We start from the raw sequence: 26,204 nt of genomic DNA, 5'->3' as shown, positions 1-26,204 counted from the left end.
CAATTTTGGGGTGTTATTTCTTTAATAAGCATTGTATTTTACTTTCATTGCCTTTTTTCAAATTATAGTAATTCTTTGATTGCGTTATAATAATCGTATATTCTAATAAAACTAAAATTTTCAGATTACTAAAGTTAAACATTCTCATATCAATACGAAGAAGAAGACTTTGTAATTGACCATGAGTCACGAAACACTCGTCACGAATGACTCGTGTGTGAGTGAGTGTGTAACTGACACAGATGAAAAACATTTCCCACCACTAACCATCACTAAGTATATATCCCCTCTCCTTTATAAAGGAGAAGGCACGATGACATTGTTTGCAGTTCACGGAATTGATAAATTTGTATCAGTAAGTTTTACGAATTCAATTAAAAAAGTACATTATATTATGAAAATTGAAACAAAATAAATATCCCCTAGCATGACGAGCAGGTTTATAAGTTCATCTAAAAAATCATTTTAAGGTAACGAATGTCGCCATCCATTCATTTATTGACGTTTCGTAATTTTCACAATGGAGTAAAGAAAAAGCTGAAATATACATTTGTAAATAGAAGAGAAAACGCAGAACGTTAGCCTTGAAGTCACTTTCAATTACAGATCAAATGATTTTTTTAGAGAATTGCCTATTGCAGTTGGTATTGAGAGTCGAGATTGAGCCCTGCTGCAGTCCAATTGCACAAAATGGAGGTGTCAACAACTGATTAATGTTTGAAATTATTCAAAATTTGTCTTCAGTTGTGTATACCAAAAAAATATGTCCATTATACCGATATATCGTTGAATTTTTGAAAGGTAAGATCGCCATTGCGTCTTCTGTCAATTTGCGCAGTTAACTGATCGTAGAATTACATTGAATGTACACATTCTTTTATTCTTTTCTCAACAAATCATTGTACGGTAACGTGTTATATTTATATATCGAGTTATTTATATGTTACATTTGTAACAGTTTACAATTTGCCGTTTTATTCGCCGTATACACTGTAGTTATTGTATTTTTCATTTCATTAAATTGTAGCGGCCGATGGCCGTAGAGAAAGTTCCAGGGTTGAAGCCCATGTGTTGGCCATATGACCTGCGAAACGATATCCGAGGACAGGTTATTGTAAAAGAATAAATCCTGGGACTTACTAAAAGACCCATGGAAAGGAAAATTTATTGTTTTGTTGTCTACGAGTCTTTCCATCCCCACCTCGGAAGAAAACTCTCTCCCCCGAGGACCTTGGCACCCTATAGAAAGGGAACCGAGGAAAATTTCGGGATATTCGGCCTTAGTCCATTGTGGTCGCTAGCCAGTAGCACTTCACGTATATAGTATTCGGTGTATAGTCATTGTTTGAGTCCCACGCGCGTGCATCTGATACGACGCACAGTCAATATCGAAGTAAACGTTGTTAAAGTTCTACGTCGGGATAATTTAATAATATCACCCAACACGTCCTTGTCGCCTCAAAATATTTATCTTAACCCAATCCTGATCACTTTTAATTTTTAATAGTAAGAAGTATTTGCAATATTATAGGACTAACATTGCTGAATTGCATCATGAGTAAATTTGGGAAAGAACATAAATTGCAAACAACTGGACCTGCTATCATGAAAAGCCTTGATATGATGTGTATTTGTAACAGAGATATATACTATTCTGCCCATGATCTCATACATGGAAAAGGAATGCGTATGAATTGTCAGTGCAATCAACCCAGAAGTTTCTTGTTGATAGATGGGCAAGAATACCTCAGAGTTAAAAATGCGGAAGAGTTCATGAAAGAATTAAATTGCAGTAAAGATCTCGAAGTAAAAGTGGTGTCGATTTTTGGAAACACCGGTGATGGCAAGAGTCACACATTGAATCAAACATTCTTCGAAGGACAGGAAGTATTTGAGACTTCGAATAATCAAAATTCATGTACATTAGGTGTTTGGGCTGCATTTGATCCAGTTCTTAGTGTGATATGTTTGGACACAGAAGGTTTATTAGGTATTATATTTATACACTATTTATATCTGCACAGTGCATGATAAAAGTTGATTTTACATATAATGGATTCTGTTATCCTTACTTACTAGGTATTACTTCTTATGAGAATGAAAGGACAAGGCTATTACTTAAAGTCCTTGCTGTATCTGACATTGTTGTATATAGAACACAATCCGAAAAACTGAATAGAGAATTATTTACATTTCTTGGTACTGCTTCAAGAGCATACAGTCATCATTTTCAAGCTGCCTTGCAAGAAATAGGACAGAGGAAGGGAGTTGAAGGCTCTTTGAGTGCCCTGGGACCAAGCGTTATAGTATTACATGAGACTAAATACACCAAACCTCTGACCAACAGTACATATTGCCACATTCTCAAATTAACAGTAATTTCAAAATTAGAGTTTATCCGCAACACAAAACAAAAAGATTAAAGCATTTATTCTGTAACAAATATATATATATATATATGTTTTTTTCTGTGGCAGATGGTCTAGTAAACGCGGAAGACATTCTTCGAACACGATTTGCTCAAATGAAGCTCGAAGTGGAAGCATTTAGTTCAATCAAATATGTTGGTATACAAACAACAAGTTTCACGACTGATTATGAACTTTTGCAGACTGCTATTAAGAAAGAATTGTCTAATACTACTGTGCGATCTGCCAGAAAGCCGTATTTAGTTTATAATACATTAAAAATTTTAAACGAGAAATTTTCGGAAGAAATTGAGAATTTTTCTATTTTGTTTCCTGATCAATATTTCACCTGTCCTACTAAATGTCTTAGCTGTGGATTAAGGTGCAGCAATAGTATGGGACATCTTTTAGAAGGAAAACCTCATAGTAACAATAACAGGTCTGCTTTGTATGTAAATATCATTTGCAATTTAATGTGTATGTATTAAGAGAAATGCTACTGATGTGCATTCTATTAGGTGTCGATATCAGCATCAATATGAAAACATAGTATATATATGTAAAAAATGTTATGGTAATGGAAGTGAAGTACAAGTTATGAAACGAATTCAAAATCAAAATGATAATAGTTGGTATGGATTAGTTACATATGCATGGTCAGGAGAGGTAATAGAATGTCCAAATTGTGGAGAAATATATCGCCAGTATTGGTATGGTAACAAAAACCTTGAAGATTCTGCTATTCGTATAGAGATTACGCACGTGTGGAACTTGGTATATAAATAACGAGAATTATTCATAAGTAATTCCAGCTTCATGTCCAATTTGTGTTTCTTTAAAATATGAATTATTTCTTCCAGCCAAATAATTCAGTTGTATCTCAAAACACAGCACAAAGAGTAATCGACGGTGTATCGTACCTTACTGAAGCTGTAACCAATGTTTCGTTGCAACCGACAAAAATTCTTTCGGCGTGGGTTGCAGATCAGGTAGCTCCGACTTATTGGAGACCTAATAATGAAATTAAAAACTGCTATAAGTGTAGAACGACATTCGGCCTGACCGATACGAAACACCATTGTCGAGCATGTGGTGAAGGTTTCTGTGCTCGGTGTTCGTCTAAAACAAAGTGTGTCCCATCTAGAAATTGGCATACACCAGTACGAGTCTGTGATATCTGTTATAATAAGGATGAACTTACTGAAATTTCGGAAGATGTTAACGCTAGGAAAGTAACTGAACAAGTGGTGTCTACTCTCAGTGCAGTTGGTACTGTTCTGAACTATTCAAAAAGTAAAAAAAAATATATGTATATATATCTTCGAAAGAAGAATGATGAATATTTATGTTAATGTTGGTACTTCTAATTTTTTCAGCGTTTATCAAGGATACAGTTCGACCGTCTTATTGGGTTCCCGACTCGGAAATCGTTAATTGTTGTGTATGCTACCAAAAATTTTCCGTGTCTCTTACATTACATCATTGTAGGGACTGTGGACGTGGAGTATGTCAAGATTGCTCGCAGCATCGTAAACCCGTACCGCATAGGGGATGGGATAATCCAGTTCGGGTTTGCGATTCGTGCATAAAAATAGCCTAAGAAACATTGACGAAAAATTGATAGAGCATTAATCTGTTTGAAATATCGATCCATCTACACAATATACATTGATGAATTAAATACCTCAGCTATGAAGATATATTTTTTCTCAGATTTTGTACAAGTTGCTTGCAATTCATAAACGTTTATGTAACTTTTACTTTACCTTTAGTATATTGAAATTCTTTGCCATTGTAGAAGCGGAAGAAAGAAAAAAAAAATCAATATTTTAATACAGTACCATAAAAAAGCGTTTCCTATGAATTGTGCCATGAGTGTACCTGTCTCTTTTATAAAGTGTTTTCAGAGAATGGCAGTAATATAATATTAGAAAGATAACCCTGTATGATAAATGAAACAATTCATTACAAAAAATTGTAATATATAGTAATAGGGTAGGTGGTCCAGTACATTGTAGCAGTATATGCAAAAGCATAATGTAATAACGCAAGCGTCTTTGTTGACGAAATGAATTGAGATTGTTGTCTTTATTGCAGTTTACTGGGCTACGACTGTTTTTAGATTCCAAAACAAGCATTTATCCTTTTATTATAATGCCCCGTACCTGTTACAGTCTTTTATAATTTATAAATGAACATTGCTTTCTGACGACAATGTAACAAAAGATGAAATAAATTCTTTAGATTTAATTAAAATGTTTATTTTCATCATATCATTTCTAATTTATAATATGAAACAAATACCGTATTTGTGATGTATTTATGGTAGCAAACACTTCATGAAGATTATATTTTCGCGGGAAATTAATTAAATACGATTAATCGATGTTGAAGATGCGATATAAGATGTTTCGGTAACCACGTGATGACGTCAAAATATGGCGTCTCAATCAGCTGGGTGTTGTGTAGAGTGTGCTTGAGATGCCCGTCTTTAGAAAACCAACGAAGACTGCCGTCTGTCTACTCCGATACGTGAGTTTTTAAAAAACCTCGTAATGTTCAGCTTCTCGTGTTTATTCACCGCTCAACGAAATTTAAACGCGGTCCCATAATCGAATGGCAGATTAAAAACAGAAAGACGCAAAACGCTGTTTCATTTCTTAAATATTTCAATTTAGTTTTCGCCGTGGAATTTGAAGAAAATTCGGGAGTCACTGGGAACATTATGCAGAGTGATTATTAATTCAAGAAGTTTCGTGAAGAGCACTTGGTCCTGTTCAAATTTAACGACCTGAAAAATGACGCGTATGTAAAAATACATAAAATATGGTTAGCAAAGGAACTTTCTGAGCGCGTTTAAATCTCGTCTCCCTATTACGTATAACAATTTTTCTATCGTAATAGTAAACGCTTGAGGAGTGCATCATTTACGAAACGCGATGTTGATACCGTGTGCAACCAATGCCGTAGCCATTTTCATGTTTGCTCCAGTTTCGTAATCATTATCAACTCCATATTTGAATTCAACAAGTAACGCAGTGACATGTCTCGCTTGTTCTCGAATTTTTACTGTCACCTTCCGTTTCATCGATTCACCGACGACTTGTCTACCTTCGTCTCGTTTCTCTTTAATATTTTCCACTTCAAAACTATGATCAGGTGCGAGCTTGATATCTGAAAACGAATACGTCTGTGACAAAATCTGTTTATCGCGTACCACGTATCGACAGACAAATTTTCTATATCAAATTTTCTTCCATCAATTACACATAACATAAAAATACATATTTTAAGAAATCTTCTCAAAGTATCCTTTAATTAATCTTGGTATCCTGTTAACAAGAAAAAAAAGAAACATTTTGAGAAACAGAAGAGGAGAGAGAGCGCCGAATAGACGCCATTTTTTTGAAAAATGATTTAAATGTATACTATCGTCGTAAAAAGTTCTGTGAAATGATATATGTTGAAAATGATAGAAAAACTATCGATAACTCGGTGGATAGTGCGATGAGTGTCTTAGGATTCTTTGGTTATAACAAAGTTTATTTTCGATTGCAATGTGTTCTTAATAGCGCGGCCATTTTGTCGCTTATTAGTGGATAAACAAATGACGATGTTGGTACTTTGGGTTCGAGGCTACAGGCGCGTCACATGCGCGGAAATTCAATTTCACTGCCTACGCATCCCTTCCGTAATTATAGTATTCCTATATGATACCAAAAATAGAAAACGAACGGACATTTATTTAAAACAAACCCTCTCTATACACTCTGTAGGGCTGTCATTTATATCTTCATTATTTCATACATTTTTACCTAGAAAATCATGATTCGAAACGTTATACATGTTTCGTGTATATGGTTTCGAAATTGGATTTTGTTTCGTGCAGATACACGTGACTGGTATTTTCACACTACATACTTGATACTACACAGTTATTCATTAACATAACAATATACAATGCTTTACGAATGTTTTTATTACAATTTGTAATTCCTGTAATAAATAGAAAGGAAAATTTATGTTTCTTTTTGTACAAAAAATTTTGTTTTCGATTAGAGATAAGATTCGTTTTTATGACGCTTAATCGAGGAAATTTGGTTTTTACCTCGTAATTATCAATAGTGCCGTGCAAACGTTTCTGATCAAATAGATTTTTCATTTTGAAATCCAAATACAATATTTAAAAAAATTTTAAGGAGAATTATATAATTACGTGATAACGTTTATGTACTATATTATTTTCTTTCGCTTATCATATCTTTATATCCAATATTATTTAAAATTCTTTTGGACATCGCTTTCTGAATATAAAGTGAAAAATTTATCTGGCCGGTAATTTTTTCATACTATTGTATCTAGGAGCACGTTGCTAGGGTTACGAGAAGCTGTTGCTTAGTAACAGTATTCTTCTGCTTCGTTGCCGAAGCATCAACGCTTATCAATTCTTCCCCGCTTCACAAATTAAATATCCTTTCTCCCCCCCCCCCCAAATATCAAGCTAATTAGTTACAAAAAAGATAAAAAAAATAATTTTGAAAAATTTAATGTATAGGCGTAGATAATAGTTCTCAGAGTAACTAATTCAGATATATAAATTTTTCTCTGAGAATTTCATGATTTGATTTTGTTTTACAGTGACGAAAAAAGCACTTGACCCAATATGCCACCAGATAGACCAGATGCATCAGGTGTGGAAACTGGCATAGGACTAAGTAGCACAAAAGTTTTTAATTTTGGAGAAACAGTATACACAATGAAAGAAAAAGAAAATGCAAGTGCTTTCGTTGAAACAAACTCAACTGATGAACTTTCCATGTCTGATAAGTCCATTGAGAAAAATAGTCAGTCGGATGATGATCTGACTTCCTTAAGCTGGCTTCATCAGCAGAATCTGTTGAAGGGTTTGGATATTTCAAACCCCACTAAAGACATGAAGAATGAGAATATTTTGAATAACAATGTTTGTGATGATATGGCAGACTTTTCTGAAAATACCAATTCTGTATCCAGTTTGGATGAAGGCTATTGTCCAGGTAACTTTCAATATGTTTTAATTTCCAATTGATAATCGTAATAATATTAATGAAATATAATATTTTTTCCTTTTTTTGCATTTTCATAGCAGATAATAATAGCAAGATAAATAATACGACGTCGCATGGTAATAGTCAAAACTATCAACACTCGAATAAAAATAGTCAAAAATCAATGCAAATCTTTCAGGAGTCGGTAAAAAATCATTATAGTACCTCGCAAAACAATCAGACGAAGATATCATTGAACAACAATAATCTGCCAGTTTCAAATCGCAACAAACACCCAACTCATATACCATATGATCCTCACTTACATAGAAACAGTAAACCACCATATTCATTTTCTTGTTTAATTTTCATGGCTATTGAAGATAGTCCTGTTAAAGCTCTACCGGTCAAGGAAGTATATGCTTGGATTTTGGATCACTTTCCATATTTTAGGAATGCTCCAACTGGATGGAAAAATTCTGTTAGACATAATCTAAGCCTAAATAAGTGCTTTCGTAAAGTAGAGAAAGCACCAGTAAGTGTTACATTATAATATGCACGAAAAAAGATCGTTTCCCTTCTAGAGCAAAAGCTTAGAAAAACTTCTTTTCTTTTAGAATTTGGGCAAAGGTTCGCTATGGATGGTAGACGCCCAGTATCGTCCAAACCTGATACAAGCATTATCTCGCGCTCCCTTTCCTCCTCCGACTGCTCAAACTTTGTCTTCCCCTGAAAAACCACAAAAAAAGAACACTAGTACACGTCTACCTGATCCTATCCTCTTCCCATATCTTTCCAAAAGACTGGCATCGAGCAACATTACCGACAACACAGACACTGAAGTAGATAGCGATGTAGACGCAGCTGCAGCTGCTATGCTTTCTTTTAAACACGGACCTATTATTTTAAATCATAATAAAGGCAAAGTATCTGATAAAGAAGATATCAATTTATTAAACAAACATAATATTTTATAATTTATTCAATCTTATTGCAGATCGTAAGCGGAAAGTACCGGAATCCGAGGTTCTGGTTCCTGTAATTACCAGGAGCTCCAGCGAAGATCATACTTACAGTTGTATTACCTCAGTCAAGCAAGAAAGGTAATCATTAACAGTTTTTGTTTATTAATATGATATTATAAATGATAAATTGTGCATGCTTATTTTTCAAGTAAATATCCAAGAAAGGAAACAAATCCCGATTTCGATGAGCAACGGAAGATAGCGGAAGGCGCGGACGCGCTTTTAAATTTAGCAGGTGTTACCACACCACTCAATCACAATAGGACACATCACGTACAAGGTATTAACTCGACGCCAAAGTCCGATGGTACGTCAAAGCTGAAAAAACGTTCAGCTTCGAATGATTATTCGAACACACCTGAAAAAAGACGTAAGCATTGGCCAAAGTGGAGTGAAGGGAAGCGGTATTTAAAGCAAATTATATAAGAATACTTTGGTTGTATGTACGTATATAGCATCACAAGTTTCCTATTTTTCTTTTCCATATTCAAACGTGAACTTTTCAAAATTCTATCTTCGGTATGGATTTCGAGACTGTGGATTTGAAATCTTGCGTTGCTGATAATTAATCTGTTGTCTTTTGGATAAGATTAACGTTAATGAAGATTTGCATCGAAGTTATCGCCATTGTTAGGCATCTAAGATGAAAAAGTGAGAAGAACACCATATGTTCTGTCATATTAGAAGAAAAACATCTATTAGGTGCATTTCTATTTAAAAGAAAAAAAAGTGTTGAGGCAAAGGGAGGGGAGTAAAAGAAAAGAAAACAAATTGGCGGTCGCTCAGGGTTCAGAACTCGCTATATGCCAAAATGAATTCAGTAGCACTAAGCAACAAGCAATAATAGAAGAATAGTGTTAAAAGAAAGAAAAAAATTACTTTCTCAACGTTAAGGCATGGATACAACTATAAGTGGTTCATGGAACATCAATGACGAAAAAGGAGAACAATATCGCGTACTAAAACTAAAATAACGATAAACTTTTTAGACCTGTTGTGACAATTATACATATTAATTCATAGAGAGTTTAATTAATGATAATAGAGTTCTATATTAGGTTTTTTTGTAGATATGTATAGAAATATAATTGATATCTATTCGATAGAGAAATTGATAATATATTTAAAAAAAGATTATATATATATACACACACATATATATATATATATATATATATATATGGATGCGCACGCGCGCGTACCCACACATACATACAAACATACACACACTCACTCTCACGCACATATATACATGTACACATGTTCATGCTCACATGCTCATTAACTTACACTCAAAATACATCTGGTCATGTACGCAGCTGTATGTGTGCAAAATGTGTGCCGCAGAAAACTATATAACAAAAAGAACTCTAAAAAAAGAAGTCAAGGTACACTGAATACGGATTTGAAATGAATAATATTATCATTTCATGCCTTTTTCTACTCTCTTTGTGGCTTTTGAGATGATTTTGAACAGTGCTGTATATATGTAGATCCTGTAATGTATGCAGAGACCAGTTTTAAAAAAAATTTGTTAAGGCATCGATATATATACGTATATATATATATATATATATATATATATATACATACATATATATGTATATATATGTATATATATGTATATATATGTATATATATGTATATATATGTATATATATGTATATATATGTATATATATGTATATATATGTATATATAGCGTCGAATTGATAAATATCGATTGGAAGAAATGTATAAAGGTATAAACCAAGAGTGTCATCCTATTTTTATAAAAAAATAAAATAAAAAACAAATATATGTATAATATTAAGGAATCTTGTGAATACCTGATAAATAATGAAGATGTATATGGCGGTGAAAGAAAAATATTGAATATGGATGAACTGGTCTTGTATACATTGATATTGTAGTTCTGTATAGAGAGAACGTATATTTTTACAGGGCACTGCCCGCGTGATAAAAGCTCTTCCTAATAATTGCTAAAAAAGGATATGAAAGAAATACAGTTCATTAGCTTAAAACATTTATTAATTATATCTTGCGTGACACTACAAACACAGCATGGTAGCGCAGCCTGAGTATTTCCATATGTTTATATGCCATATATAATGTAAAGCCTTCGTTAAAAATGGTAAAATATGAAATGCATAGTCTTGATTTTAAATAATTAAAAAAAAACAAGACAATAGCAAGCAAAAACAAGCTCATAGAGAAAAAATGATCTTGGTTACCAATTAAAAAGTGGCGAAATTTTGTTCCATCGAAGACGTTTCTAGTCTTACGATTATACTACGTAAAAATGGAATGATATCAGTTATTAGGTTGATAATGATATTTAAGCGTCACAATTGCGATTAACAGTAAATTGTTATTTGTAATATATGTTACTGCTGGCTCAGATACATTTCAGACGCGAGACTCATTATTATCGCTTCTTAAGAAGGTGCAATTTAGTTTAACTTATTAACGATATATTGTTTATTCTCTAACGTTTACTGTCTAGTTACTCTCCAAGTCGATGGGGTAATGATAATAATTTTCAGTCAGTAAAGTTATTGCACTTAAAAATATTACGCTAAACTGTTAGATGTTATTAATGTAAAGAACAAACAGCGGTGGGAAGAAAACTAATTGATTTTAGCATCACAAAAGCGGATTAAAGATACTATAAACTTAAAAAGAAAAAACAAATGGGCAAATATCGAATATAAGGCGCGCTGCCAAAACGTTTTGTGTGATTGTAGCTGGTCAGCTACAAAGGGGAAAAAATCCAAGATTAAAAGAAGGGTGCAAGGAAGAATGCCATGTTTATACGCAATCGGGGAAACCAGTTTTGAGAGAAATATTATATATATTTCACGTGAATGTAAAATTGTTCTATTTAGCACATACGTATTTATACACTACACATATTACATAAATATATGTAATATAAATGCTTTTAAATTAATCATGCTTTAAAAGCAAAAAGCAAGTACGTGATCGGTAGCGGGGACCTTTTTTCGAAATTTGTATATGCACGAGCAAGACCAGTTTTTTGTAGACTTTACGTTTTCTATTGTCTGTGATATTATTGCAAAAGTGGACACACCTTGTTGTTGTTGTTGTTAATTATATTTTGGTGAAACAGAAGTTTTAGAGCTTTATAAGTTTTATTCTTTAGGGGGAAAGGGGAAGAGAGAAAGAGAGGAAATAAGAAAAGAAAGAGTAAGTGTTCTTGACACTTCTCTGATATTATTAATTGGCATTCTTGCTGACACCTAAACATTCTGATCTAGATAGACGAAACTGGCATCTTTAAAATTAGCAATATATTATAGATATTCTATTATATATATATTGAAAGTAATATCACAAGTTTTCACACTATTTGTTGAAATTTTTAGTCCTAGCTTTTGTTTGCTATGACTGAAGATCTGTTCTTCCATGTAGTTTATTCTAATCTAAATAAATTAGGGGGTGGGATGCCATTTATAATAATAGTAACGTAGCTAATCGATCACCGTTACAAATTAGAATAATCGATTAGCAAAGTGAACATAAAGCAATATATACCAGTTGATCCTGACATTGGGCAGAATACTCGTTAGTCAGCCGGTCCGTACAAAATAAAAACGATATACCTTCATCTACTATGATACAAGTCAATGTTACATCGCGCGTTTGTATAGAGAGAAATAAGTATAAAAAAATTGTAAAACTCTAATCGTACAAGATGGTTAACTTATAGAGTATTTTTTATGAAGTATTATTGTAGCGTATATTGCGATATAAAATCATCATTTTCGTGAGCCAGCGTAATTCTTAAAGGCATACAAATTATTATTTAACGTAACATTAAAATCGTCGTTGTTTCCTATATCAAATAGGACCGGCTGATATACATAAAATTAAAACACCATCGACAACACCGAAAAATAAAAAAGAGAAAAAGGAAATGAAACATCAAATATAAGAAGCAAATCGTAATAATTCATTGCATCGCGACTAGCCACGGACAATCAAAATGTAACATGGTGTTTAATTTGCTTCCATTACATGACATCGTGCCAAACGCAGAAATCATTTATTTTGAGGAACAGATGTTTATTTATATGTATATCTACAAGTTGTATATTGTACGAATTTTGTTGGCGTAATATGTAATATTATTATTATTATTATTATTATTATTATTATTATTATTATTATTATTATTATTATTATTATTATTATTATTAATATTAATATTAATATTAATATAATTATTACTCATTTTAAAATGGATTACATTGTAAAATGTTTGTTAAGTTTTTGACCTTGCTTACATAATTGAGTAAAGAATATTTAATATTTTAGATTGTAACCAAAACAGACCTTTATTAATGAAAAGAATGTGAAAAAATCAAACGTGCGCAGAATTGGTTATTTAAATTTGCATCCTTTTTAATGACATGCTACGACATGCAACTACCTATATATATAATATATATATAATCATGAAAGAAATTATTAATCGTAAAAAAAATGTAAGAAAGAAGAAGACAAAGATCAATTGTTGTTAATTAATGTTACTTTGAATACAATATATTAATATATATTTCTATATTTCAACTCTTAAATTATTTACGTCTATCATATTAATAACTAATAATTCTTTCTGCTGATTAAAAGTGACATACAGTTTTTATTTATAAAATCGTAGTTGGCGCGTTTCGAATTTCGAAGGTGGCGCTATGTACAGAAGCGTAGCGCGCAGGATATCTGAACCTACAGTGAAAAATTCCTCCTTCATGATCACCCTGAAGTTAACCAAATCATGTATAAACTCATAATATAAACTAAATTTTAACTTTTTCTTTACATTCTATCATTTTTAGGATGTTTAATTTTTGATAAAACGCATCCACTTTATTGTCAGATTTGAAATGGCAGTGAGTCACGTGATAGCACCGCAATGTACCAACCTGCACGTGAGTACCTAGATCGAAGCACACGTCGTTACTATACTTTATCGCGGTTCAAAACCTGTCGGTCTGCATTCCAGTGTGCTGGTGGACGCCAAGCGTCGTGTTCTATAGGAGGTCGAACTTGGTGAGCCTAGTAGCGATCGCTCTGAAAAAAATGAAGTGATTTATCGGTGAAAATTATTAACACGGACACTTCGTTTTCCTTCGACGAGGAAAATTGTGATCGATTTAGCGAAAAATCAAAAGGATCTGATAAACGTATAGATCGTACGGCTGGATCGAAGGAAAAAGGGTGAGTGTGCCAAGCATGATTATTACTTTTGTTTTCTTCTTCTTCCGTCGCTGATCTTTTGCCTTTCTTTTATTTCTTTTGCTTACGTTCCTGATTCACCATTCCGTAAAACCATAAATATAATGGGACCTGTATATACTATTCGTCATGGAAAACTTTCGTCGCGATGTCGCTGTGAGAGATCACCTGCCGGAAGGGGTGAGCCACCAGTATTTTTCGTGAAATTTGAATGCAGTGGATAATACAATGAATAAATCGGGTACATGGTATTATTAATAATACCAATTGTTAGAACTATTGACAATTCGGAATACGCTCGTTCAGATGATACCGCGCTACTTAATGCGCCTGCGTTGTAATAAGATACATATGCATTATTGTTGGGTGAGATATAGCAAGATCGTAAAATCAGAGATATTCAAGTTTATATGTATTAAAAACCGAGATAATAATTTGAGAGATATAAAAAAAGATAAGGAGCTGAATACCTCGTTCAGAATCGTACAGTGTTAATTTTGAGTTTTCTTCCTTTGTAGTTTTGTATATTTAAAAAGAATTATATGTATACAACTTGAGAAGAAGATTTTAGACGTATACAATTTGCTATTTTTCAGACAATACATGTATTATAAAAGAATTTGGTAGGTTAATTGAGTAATAACTTTTATGGTCAAAGTAATTCTATGAAATGCATGGAATCATTATCGATGTCGCTAATATATATTAATACTTTAATTTACAACCTCATTGCATGTCTTCTACCAAGTATACGTTGCATACTTTCTGATTAAAGTTTCGTACACTCAACTGAATTGTCAACTTCCCGGTAAAGCTCATCAAATTGAACTACTTATAATTGGTACAATAGCAATGACTATTAGGGGAAAACATTACTATTTCTTAAATATTGTTATCGTTTAATCAATAAAGATAAAATGACATAAAGTATTTATTTACTTAAAAGTTATAGCGTTGATGGTCGAACAAGTAGCGGTTATGGGAAGTAGATTAAAATAGCGTATGACACATATACGACCAAATATTCGTCGCTCGTTTTACTAAGCAATCGCCATGCATGCCGAGCAGGGAAGTTAAGTTAGTCATGTGTCTTGTATCGGGATGAAACACGACGAAGTGAAGAGAATAAAAGTTCACGTGATTAATCGACGATCAACAAAAGGAAGGATCCACTTGTCAAATGCGTTCGATCAACGGGAACCTGATCTTCCTGGTTCCTGTTTGTTACACATAACGGAATACCATGGAGTTTGCTCGTGGAAAAGTAACGTCAATCACAACCCTATTCTAAAATTATGACACAACTTCAAAGCTGTTCGAGAGGATTTATTAAACCATTACTAGAAGAAAGTTTATATTAAACCAAAGGTTCATTATCATTAATAAATGGATATATAATGCAATATCAAAGGAAGTTCAAAAAATTTACAAAGATCGTAGTATAGATCAATATATTTTTCGATACAATCTTATTCTCTGTGACAGAAAATCTCACTATCTTTTCATTCAGTTAAAAAAATTTTTTGGCGATTTATATAACACTAAATTAAAAGAAAAAGATGTGTTCTGTAAAATATTTCGAAATATTATTAACATTTTAGAGAAACAAAAAGCTATCATTGGTCATAGAAGTTATAAATCTATGTAAAAGTCTATATAAAATGTTTTGTATAATACGTCTAATAAATATTTAAAAAATGACGAAAAAGTTAATATAAGTGTCCGAATATTTTTTTAAGCCACTGTAATTGTGTAAGAGGATACAAATCTTTCTGTATTTTGGCCAACGGGAGAAGAGTCGCGAGTTCGTGAAAGTGGAACTCAATTCCACTAATACATCGTGATCTTTGATCGAGCGAGAGGATCACGAGTGCAAAAAGGATTTCGGGGATTAAGTCTGTTTTCTGATCAACGACAGGTTGTAGAACAGAGTCTAATTCTCGTTTGGCTATATGCTTGGCCGCGTGTATGTTGTATGCGTGTGCGTAACTCGGGTGGCATTGGCCCGTCCGTAAGGTTAGGTTGGTTGGAGGTGCGCGCGGGGCACAGGGGCTTGACAACCACTGCTTTGGAATTCGAGTTCTTTATTTTTATGAGAGCCAGCGTCGGAAACCAGCCTCTTTCAAACCCTTCTCACCTGTTACATACCACCGGCATTTATGCTACCATTTAACCAGAAGTTAAGAGTCCTCCCGTGCATAAAACACGTTCAACTATCTTGCCAATGGGTCGAACGCGTGCTTTTTGTCCCTGTGATTTCAGCTTCGATGAAAAATCCCTTCTCTCTTGACCGTCAATCCTTCGAACCACTCCTCTGGTAAATTCATTTCTTCGTAACAAACAGTGAATCCTCGTGAGAAATCTTTCGTACAGTTCCATTCTTTTACTTTGATAACAGAATTCTGTTTGTTGGAATGAAATGTCAGTTTGTATTCGATTAAATGAATTATCAATTGAATTTATTTATTTATTTGGCTGAAGTATAAATTTGTATTATACACGTGAAAAAAGGTTGTGGAAAGAATCAGTGAACTTCTAATATAAATGAAGTTTTATTATATTTACTGTTTATTGTTATTGGGTCGTAATATAAATTCGTTCTATTTTTGTATTTGTCACAACATACGTAATACACAGTTGGTGACAAAAATAAGTGGACGTATAGTCGAGGTATCAATGAAGTTTAATCGAACTAGCACTAGTGTTATATATTTAAGTTTTATTTATATTCTTATAATATACAGATTATTTAGTTATTATTTATAATTATTATTTTGAATTGAATGATCTTATAATATATAGATTATTTAATTATTATTTATAATTGAAGTTAATATTTACATTTTTGTGTAAACAGACCGTATTTGACGAAACGTCATTGATACCTACACTGCCGGCTATAAATATGACACCTACGTGTTACATTCATTGAAGGACTGTAAACAAGTTTTATTTTATTTAGTATTTTACATTATTAAACACGTATAATACGAATGAAATAACAAATTTATGATAAAATATAAACAGAAGATAGAAAGAGTAAAAAAAATATGTACTAAATATCAACTAGTATCCTAATATTTATCAGCACTGTATTTCCAATTTTCATTACATGTCCGCTTGTTTTTGTCTCCGATAAAATGTATAGGTATGTATGTACGAAAACAGGACAGATTTATGTTATAATTCAATAGATTAATACTAATTTAAGTAACAAAGATATCGAAAGTGAAATTTGTCTCTTAGTGCACCCATATAAATATAATATCTATTAAGAACGTTTGAGGAAACATGTAAGCTTTCTGTGGAACATAAAATTCTCTGTATTAATTTCAAGCGTTAAATTATCATATAAGCGAACGGTACAGCGTAATACATGAATGGATCTACCTACATTTGACGCGTATGTTAGCCAACAAATAATTTCTATTAGTATTGGACGTGTCAGCGCGGTTTTCTGATCGTCACTCAGGACGGTCAGCCGCTCGCACGTGGGTGGAAAGCGGTGCGCGCAATGAACGACGGTTTTCGACACCGTATATGGTCAATTTCATGTTGTCATTATGGCACCTCTGTCGACTTCGTTTCTCACGATGCAAATGGATTCTGCGTTTCTGCTTCTTTTAATATCCTTTTTCGTAATTTTTTCAATATTCAATCGCGCGAATTTTAAAAATAATTGAAGATTACGAAAAAAGAACATGATAAGAAGACTACGAATATTTATGCAAATTCATATTTTTATAAATAGAGCTAATAAAAGAAGAACTTATATAGAGATTTGTTTCATCCTCTAAATATTATAATGAGTATTTTACGTATTTTGTATAATTGTACATAAACTACGGATTTTTGTGCATTTATTAGAAATCTTGATACATTTACATTTTCCATAAATGCATAAAAATCTCTAGTAGGCCATTTCATTTCTACTTGTATCCTATTAAAATTCTTCTGCTTAATTATAAAGTGATACAGAGTGACATAAAATCAACAGAAATGTTTTACTCGTGTGATCTTCAATTTGGAATTTCTTCCATTAAATCTTCATAAGTAGAAGCAGCAATAATGCTTTTCGCGTATCCATTGTATAGATAGCAGTCAGTTAAAAACAGTATTTTCCTAAAAGACTACTTATAGAGAAAGCTATAATTATATTTCTAAGAAATGTGGGGTATCTTCTTTCATTGATGAGTACGATTTTACAAATAAGATACGGATACTTACCTGAGACTGACACGTTTTGTTATCTTACATATTAACATAGGAGACTCGCTCTAAGAAATCTGTTCCAAGAATTGGTAAAGATAGCGGCGGCCAGTTAGTGCAGCGAAATTGTATAGTGCGAATATTTTACATTGAAGAAATGAAACTTAAATAGAGATTTATTTCGCTATCTAAAACAAGCATTGTACTTTAAAATGTGCATATTGTACAATTTAAATTCTCTAAGTGTATAAATATCCATAGAGCAATAATGACACAACTATTAAATAGTGACAGCTTACAATCACAATCGCAAAAAAATATAATCACAAAAAATTACCATCAAAATGTTTATAAATATTTTATATTTTATACTAAAATTGTGTAACTGCTATTTATTATAAATAAATATTGATACTAATTAAGAAGCAACCTAAGCCAGAATTACAAAGAAAGAAGAGGTGTTAGGATCTGTACAAAATAAAATGCAATAATATTTTTTCTTAGATCAAGAATAACAAAATTATATAAATCCAAATCCATTTTGTAGTTAATAATGCAGAAATTAATAAATTATATGTACAGTCATATTAAATAAACAGAAAGTGGCTATATAACTGGGAAGCATTAATATTAACTAGGGTTAGGTTATCCTCTGTTGTCATAAAAATCAAGATTTCATGCGCAATCTCATTTTCGCCACTGTTCTCTGAGAATCCTCTTGATTGCCGAGAGCTTTAGCGCGGCAGAAGCTTTTAAAATGAACCGCATTTGGAAACGAATATAAATCGTGTTATACTGTATCCCTTTGGGACTGGAATGCGCGACCCATTTGGTGGAGCGGGGATCGTTCGTGCCGAAATGACGAGCCATGATCAAAACTAGAATGAATGCGTTCTATTTCCACGTGAACTCGCCATGTTCTATACTTAAACGTGGTGGTTGGCCGGCATTAATTTTAGTGGGCCCTCTCTTTCTCTTTCGAGACCGGCGCCTCGCATTTTTAACCGACAAAACCAAGACTAAAAAACGAATAATAAGAATGAGAGCGACATATGTGACTAACTTGTAATTTTTGTTTTCTTTGATTGCAGAATGAGTCAAGATGCGACCTGTGCTTTTTCTATATGCCGTTATCACGGTCCTACTTCATGTCCTAACCAGCTTTGCACATGGTCAGTTTTGTCTTATATATTTTTTATTTATGATATTCATTACATTTTAATATACAGTGGTTAAAGAAAGTATTTACACATGATTAATTACATTCAAGTATATTACAATTTGTATCATTTTTAATAGTATTTTCGTGCGACTAGAAAAATTGAATACTATGAGAATTAAATTATTCGTATAAATTACAGGACAGAAGCAAGAACTAGGCATGATCTTCACTAAACATCCGCAACCTTTGGCCGCGCCAATAGGAGATGATGTGAATTTTGAATGCAATTTGAATCTCGGAGCAGAACGTTTCTCCTGGCGCCATAGACCATTAGGTTCGGATAGGTGGTTGCAGGTTTTTCACATGTCTAGTAACGGTGGGAAAACGTCCAGGCACGTAGTGAACTTTGACAATGAATCCAAAGCCGGTGATTACCGTTGTATAGCATTTTATGGTAAATATTTTTGTATTTCATTTTCTTTAACATCTTTCACAATGTTTAAATTACAATTTGGTAATTTGATTTTACGTTGTTAGGTTCGAGTGGTTTAGCTTCTGACCCGGCAAGATTGACGCTTGCTACGCTAGAGAAGTTTACCGATAAGAGCGAAGTCGTTATAAACGTTCCAGCGGGGAATACCGTGCCTATCACTTGTCCTGTGCCTTACTCAGCCCCAGAGGCGATAGTTGAGTTCTACAAAGATAATAATCCTGTAAAAAATGTTAACGTAGTTGGTAGCAAGACCATGGTCATTGAAAATGCTAAAGTATCGGACAGTGGATCTTATCACTGCACTGCTGAAAATTACATAACTACTCAGTTATATCGTAGTAACCATAAGACGATTCTAAACGTAAACACAAATACCAGTTTTCGAGCACCATACTTTGTTAAACAACCACAAACGGAGTACAAGGTTTTGAGGGGTAAAAACGTAACTTTGGAATGCTTTGCCGCTGGTTACCCAATCCCTTCTGTCACGTGGACTAGATTAGGTAGTTCGTTACCACTGAACTCCATTAAAACTGCGATGGGTCTAACGATAATTAACGTTCAATCAGCGGATAGGGGAGAATATGATTGTATATGGAGTAGCCATGGTGTAAACATCAAGTCTGTGATCATACTAAAAGTTATGGAAGCTCCAAAGGTGATTAAGCCACCGAAGGCAGCAACGTTCTCCGAAGGTGGAGAATTGGATCTCTCTTGCACGGTAACAGGCGAACCACAACCGAAATTTGAGTGGCTAATTAATGGGGAATCTTTGACGCCTGGTGGTAATGTGGAAATCGAAGGTTCGAGTCTTTCTATCTCCGAGGTTGAAAAAAAGCACGCTGGAATTGTCCAGTGTGTCGCGAGTAACGAATATGGGTCTCATTCTGGTTGCAATTTGCTAAGAGTGAACCCTAAACAACATATTGGGACGACTGAAGCCAAACAGGATTATGGAATCTCTAATTCAAGACACAAACATACAAGGGGAGGAGGAAGAAGAAGGAGTAAGGAAGGGAAACGTAAAGGCACTGGTAATTTGTTGCACCGTACATATTGCTTAAATACTTCATGTTGATTTTATCGGGTTTTTTATATTTGTAGCTGTGCTAGTACCACCGAATCTACCGAATGTCACCAGACTCTCAGACGTGTCCGTGATGGTTAGGTGGTCTGTACCTGAGAACACAGGACTGCCGATTCAATTCTTTAAAGTTCAATATCGCGAACTTGGACAGAAGATGAATGGTAGACAAGCAAAATGGATGACCGCGAACTCGGAGATACCGAATCACGTGCGGTCGTTCGAAGTAACCGATTTACAGCCTAATCATACTTATCGGTTTCGAATTGCTGCAGTTTACTCCAACAATGATAATAAACTTAGTCCAAACTCCGTACGTTTTCATCTGAATAAAGATGGCGGAATCGAAAGCAATAGGATGCCAATACCTTTGTTAACGAACACCGAGGCTTTGAGTCCACACGAAGTATTACTCATTTGGCAGAATTCGGATAATTCGGCAAACATCGATGGTTTCTATGTGTATCACCGAGCTTCTACCACAGTTAGCGATTATATAAAAACTACGGTTGAAGGAAAAGACTCTTTCAACATAACTATTTCCCATTTGCAACCGGATACAACGTATGAGTTTAAAGTTCAGAGTTTTTCCGTAGACGCAGCTTCAGAATTTTCTAAGATCCTTCGACAAAAGACGAAAAGAGCTGTAAATACGAACGAACATGCTAATTATGATAATAAAAATGATCATGGCAGCAATTTAACATTAGATAGTCGAGTAAGGCCTGCAGATGATAAAAATGTAAATATGTATGCCATAATTGGCGGAGTTCTCGGAGGATCGACTCTGTTGGGCAGCTTAACTGCAGCCGCAGTAATATATAAGAGGACGAAGCACAAACAAAGCCGGGAATCATCGCAAAGCGAAGGTAAATTTAATTTGTGATATCATCGTATTTTGAAAAAAGACAGTGTACGCCTTATAATAGATTATACATTAATTTTTTATTTTAGGAAAACCGATAACAAACGGAAGAGTAATGAATGGCGGAGTAACTGATTCGAAAATAAACATAACATCAAATCCACTTGCTGGTCTCGATACATCTGAAGATATAATACAGCCTAAGGTCGGTATTTGTAAGTAACAATATCAATACTTTCGTCTTGTCAAAGGAAAAGAATGACTGAAGGCTATTTCGATTTGAGAAATGGACAAAAATGTCATATCAATATTTTCTATTTCTGAATTAAATATCAATTGTCTACGGTCATTCAATTTCCTAATTCTACTAAACGAACAGAAATATTATCTTAACTGCGTACATAGTTATCTCTATACGCCTTGTCGATATTTTTATCGCAACTATTCGTACTGTCGTGTGTGTGTTCTGTCGGCTTGTAACTCTGAGGAGCTCGATCCTAAAGTAGCCAAAAAATGAAAAAAAGGGTTCTATATCATTTTTTTAATTTAAATTATATCGTTGATATTTTTACAAGATAATTCCAATATAGGAAGTAAACAAATCACACCCTAATGGTACGCAATAAAATCTAATCATATAGTGTCTATATACATAAATGCTTCACTGCCACTAGAGGAGACTTCATATTTAACTTTCCATTAATGCTTTTATTTTTCTGCACACTCGATAGATTGACACATAAGACCCTGGGCGCTAAATCACTATGTCCATCCATATCCTCAATGTCATTGCACGAACATAGCACATTGATTCGATCATTATTATCATCAAGCTTGATTAAGTCCCATTTCGATGGCCTATACTCGATAATCGAGTCGAATCACGGGCTCCACTGGGTTACAGCTGTACACCACTTTTTCTTTTTTTAATTTTTCTTTTTTTTTTTTTTACAAGCGACTACCATTTATTTTCCTCCCTCCGCACTCTCGCGCGCGACTGTATCTATATTTACATTCAACTAACGTATTTCTGCTTTCAGACTATTCGATATTAAGAAGACTAGTCTTTTCTAGCTTTAGCAATTGGTCGCGTGCTGTTCTTTAAAATTCTACTTGCACACTCTCTGCATTCTCTCTGGAAGCCGCTTTTCTTTCGTATTTTCCGAACACCACACACATACGTTATATATTACCTACATGCCTGTGCCTCTCTGTGAGTGAGATCTGAAAGAAGCGAAACGAACACGCATGTTTCTAAACAGACCGGGCAACAGTCGCCGATGGAAATGGCATCGTTTCTTAACGGACAAAACAACAGCAACAACAACCATAACAACAGCGACACAGCTGGGACTGACCAGTGAAACACATCAATAGACTGAGAGTCCCTTCTGCCCCAGGAATCACTGCCTATCGAACAGTCTCTCTGCGACCAACCATTTTCCTCTATGCTTTAAAAAGACTTTTATAGTGCTCAGACCGTATTTCCAGATGTCAATTTTATCAAACTTTTATCAACTACGTTGCGACGGGAATATGCGAAGAAAACTATATACGAATGTTGTCGCTTCCAATGATGCTTCTTTTAATAGTGAGAAACTTTAGAAACTTTAGTCATTCGTTAGGTTTACAATGAGTGAACCGTTTTAAGACATTTACAGGGTGTCATAATAGGTATGCTCAAGTGTTTCAATCAAGATTGTTAGATATGTATTCATTTAACGATCGTATCCTACGTAGTCAGTTTTAGGTTTTCTTCTTTTCTCTTTGACGGTAAACTGCGACTTTTTTCAAGCTCAAAATAGAATTAGAAATTCACGATTGATCATGAAGTGGGTAAAATATGCAAAGTACCTGTCCGCTGTCTTCTTCGACCTCTTCGTTCTTTTATCTCTTTGTTGCTCTCTTATATTATATCTTTGTCTCTTTTTGTATCCACTTGATGGTCGATAATTAGCGAGTTTCATTTGTAATTAGACACGCTAGAACGAAAAATTTATGAGCTCGTAATTTAAACTATACTCGTTTTTGGAACATTTAGCTTTTACCGTATACTCGCCTAATTTTATACTAATTTTAATCCAGGCAGCTTTTACGAGTTATGTTTGTTTCCTCATTTAAATTAATTAGCGTCCATTATTTTATGTTGTAAATACGCGAGATATTAGTGATTATGTCGAATTTAGAGGCGAATGATTTTGTGCCTGATGAAAAAGACAGCTGTGCTATGTATTTTATATAATACTACATGTTTTAGGAAATATCATCGGTGATGCTGGAATTTTCTTTGAAAATTCTTGAATCGCGATAGAATGGAACTTTGTTCAAATTTTTTCTCTTTTTTTAATGATCATTGTATCGTTATCTTATATATTATGATTATTCATACATTATCGTCGTTGATACTGGTAAAATAATGACTTTAACGGAATAATTTTCACGTTAGAGAGCGAACAAACCTCATACGAATTGCTACTAGAATAATAGAAATAATTCAGTCACACATCGCTAACAGTATTTGTTACGTAATATCAAGAACTTTTAATAACAGTATTTTCCTAGCTTCGAGTTAGATGCAATTTCTTTTAGTGACCGATATTAGATTCCAGACGGTAATCAAGCTTTACAATAAATCATGCGTTAAAAAGAATCTGAGAATTATATTTAAACATGCTAGAATTTTTAGTCAAAATTTCGGTATCAAAAAAAGGAAACAAAAATGTGTAAATAAGTATTTATACAATTTTTTCGATTTTACGTCGTTCTATATATAACATATCTTTTAATGTAGTATTAATTATTTAAATTGTCTATTTTAAAAGAAAACAAAGTCAGAAGATCAGTTTGCAAGCGAGATAAGAACAAATTTTTGTACATATATACTAAAATGGGACAAATTTTATGAAGGAGCATATTGTGCCTTAAATCTTGCCTATACAAACTAGTGTTAAGACTAATTATTTATGTATCTATGTATGCATATCGACATTTTGTGTACTTAATTTTTTTTTAATAAATATGCTGAAAAAAAGATTCGACTTCATGTTGAATGTTATGCGTTAAAGAACTTTAAATTTGAATTTTAGTGATATTTCTAGTAAATTATTCCTTACGTATAACTCAAATATGGAATTCAATCCGACATAACCTCTAACTGATACACATGCATGATAACACATACGAGTAATATTTATAAAATTAAATGTTTTTTATTTTTATTGAAAAATTGAACGAACCTATATAATGGATTCTGATGTTAGTATGACTGTAGAAAGTGCTATAGAAATGTTCACATCTATAATGTGTTCTTTAAACGAAATTGGTAAACAAACATTTTTATCATTCATTGCTGATAATTGGAAACCACAAAATGTAAAGATTGAATCTCTTTCAAAGAATGCATATGGCATGACAAATGATTGTTACAACAAACGTAGTTCACAGGAAGAAAAGTTAAACACTATAAAAGATATTGTTCTCAATATCAGAAATAAAGTACCAACAAATGGAATATTTCCATCAGAAAACATTGTACCACCAACGATTGGACAGGTTTGCTATTTTCTAAATAAGTAAAACTATATATTGATTTTTAATCTATATGTTACAAAGGAAAAATATCATAAGTTTTATAACTCTGCAGAACTCAGACTGTGATCCTCGTTCAACAAAACATGTTGACGCATTTCTTTATGATGAGAAGGAAGTAGATGAACTTATAGAAAATGGGGAGCTTAATACTTTGTATTGTGCTGACTGTGGGTCCAGCAATATAAAACAATACAGTAGGAAAAACTCAACATTTTTCTTGGATTATGTGATTTCCTTAAATCATATTTTATGAAAACAAAATGTATTTGTTTTTAGATATCATTTCACACTCTTTATCTGTGGCTGGCATATTGTATATATTTCACAGTGTTTTACCAAGTTTAAGTGAAAAAGTTGTACTTGACATAGGATCCCGATTGGGTGCTGTTTTATATGGAGTAATGATTTTTCTTCTTTTCTAAATAACAGATCAATAATTAAAAGATGTATGTTATTATTTAAAAATCTATCCTTCAGGCACATACATTCACATCTGCCAAGAAGATTATTGGTGTTGAAATGAACAAAGAACTTTGCTCACTCCAAAATGACATAGTAAATAAGTACAAAATGAATGATCGTATTGAGATTGTGAACAAGAGGATTGAGGAATGTCCTGAAATCATTCAGAAGAGTAATATCATCATTATACACAACCCATTTGAATTTTATGTTTCACATTCAGTACATAGAGACATTTGGATTTTTTTAAAAGCCACTATCCAAAGTGGAACAATTCTAGTTACCAAACCATCCATTGAAACTACTTTTAAAAATCTAAATATTAGAGAAGTAAATAAATGGGTAAAGCCTTATGAACGAAAGAAGACTATATCAGAACCTCACATATTTGCATCATTATTTTTGGACCCTACTGAATATGCAGATATTAAATTCTATGAAGTCATCTAAATTTAAGAAAACTATTAAAATCGAAAAATAATGACTGAAAATTAATATAAAGCATGATACATAATCTGATTTCGCAATTTATTAAAAAGGAACTTGTTTAATTTCTTGATTTGTTTTGCATAAAGAGTTAATAAAAGTTGAATTTGTTAATCGTAAATTTCATAATC

General features: G+C 33.2%; 4 protein-coding genes across 16 annotated transcripts; all 4 read left to right on the top strand.

Moving 5' to 3' along the window:
• The first annotated feature begins 231 nt into the window (after positions 1–231).
• LOC100648990 (zinc finger FYVE domain-containing protein 1) lies at positions 232–4,664 on the top strand. 6 transcript variants are annotated; one of them, XM_048409880.1, is made up of 9 exons: positions 267–355; positions 427–470; positions 625–801; positions 1,532–1,990; positions 2,080–2,346; positions 2,478–2,856; positions 2,927–3,182; positions 3,269–3,701; positions 3,785–4,664. In XM_048409880.1, the coding sequence occupies exons 3-9, from the start codon at positions 714–716 to the stop codon at positions 4,006–4,008; spliced, it is 2,106 nt and encodes a 701-aa protein (XP_048265837.1). In that variant the 5' UTR covers positions 267–355; positions 427–470; positions 625–713; the 3' UTR covers positions 4,009–4,664. The 6 variants fall into 6 exon arrangements, with proteins under 6 accessions (XP_020720912.2, XP_048265837.1, XP_012169350.2 ...); XM_020865253.2 differs by lacking the exon at positions 427–470 and having other exon boundaries at positions 232–355; XM_012313960.3 differs by having other exon boundaries at positions 273–470; positions 3,269–3,677.
• A 162-nt stretch (positions 4,665–4,826) lies between these two features.
• On the top strand, positions 4,827–9,385 carry LOC100649105 (forkhead box protein N3). 4 transcript variants are annotated; one of them, XM_020865247.2, is made up of 6 exons: positions 4,827–4,940; positions 7,047–7,444; positions 7,537–7,970; positions 8,053–8,356; positions 8,433–8,538; positions 8,610–9,385. In XM_020865247.2, the coding sequence occupies exons 2-6, from the start codon at positions 7,072–7,074 to the stop codon at positions 8,884–8,886; spliced, it is 1,494 nt and encodes a 497-aa protein (XP_020720906.1). In that variant the 5' UTR covers positions 4,827–4,940; positions 7,047–7,071; the 3' UTR covers positions 8,887–9,385. The 4 variants fall into 4 exon arrangements, with proteins under 4 accessions (XP_020720906.1, XP_012169351.2, XP_020720904.1 ...); XM_012313961.3 differs by having other exon boundaries at positions 7,534–7,970; XM_020865245.2 differs by lacking the exon at positions 4,827–4,940 and adding an exon at positions 5,087–5,213 and having other exon boundaries at positions 7,534–7,970.
• Positions 9,386–12,998: 3,613 nt separating this feature from the next.
• LOC100649587 (interference hedgehog) lies at positions 12,999–24,567 on the top strand. Of its 5 annotated transcripts, none has more exons than XM_003399066.4 (8): positions 12,999–13,414; positions 13,489–13,703; positions 19,022–19,102; positions 19,292–19,546; positions 19,630–20,619; positions 20,690–21,538; positions 21,624–21,739; positions 22,797–24,567. In XM_003399066.4, the coding sequence occupies exons 3-8, from the start codon at positions 19,033–19,035 to the stop codon at positions 22,896–22,898; spliced, it is 2,382 nt and encodes a 793-aa protein (XP_003399114.2). In that variant the 5' UTR covers positions 12,999–13,414; positions 13,489–13,703; positions 19,022–19,032; the 3' UTR covers positions 22,899–24,567. The 5 variants fall into 5 exon arrangements, with proteins under 5 accessions (XP_003399114.2, XP_020720901.2, XP_020720900.2 ...); XM_020865242.2 differs by having other exon boundaries at positions 22,575–24,567; XM_020865241.2 differs by having other exon boundaries at positions 21,624–21,749.
• On the top strand, positions 24,517–26,194 carry LOC100649701. The gene is made up of 4 exons (XM_003399067.4): positions 24,517–25,086; positions 25,178–25,319; positions 25,402–25,523; positions 25,603–26,194. Exons 1-4 carry the CDS (start codon positions 24,778–24,780, stop codon positions 26,035–26,037), a joined length of 1,008 nt encoding a protein of 335 aa, XP_003399115.2. The 5' UTR covers positions 24,517–24,777; the 3' UTR covers positions 26,038–26,194.
• Positions 26,195–26,204: the final 10 nt, after the last annotated feature.

Source organism: Bombus terrestris, chromosome 11 (assembly GCF_910591885.1).
Source record: "Bombus terrestris chromosome 11, iyBomTerr1.2, whole genome shotgun sequence".
In the NCBI taxonomy this organism is placed as follows: Eukaryota; Metazoa; Arthropoda; class Insecta; order Hymenoptera; family Apidae; genus Bombus; species Bombus terrestris.
The sequence above is the reverse complement of the archived record's forward strand: the minus strand, read 5'-3'. Positions and strand labels throughout refer to the sequence as shown.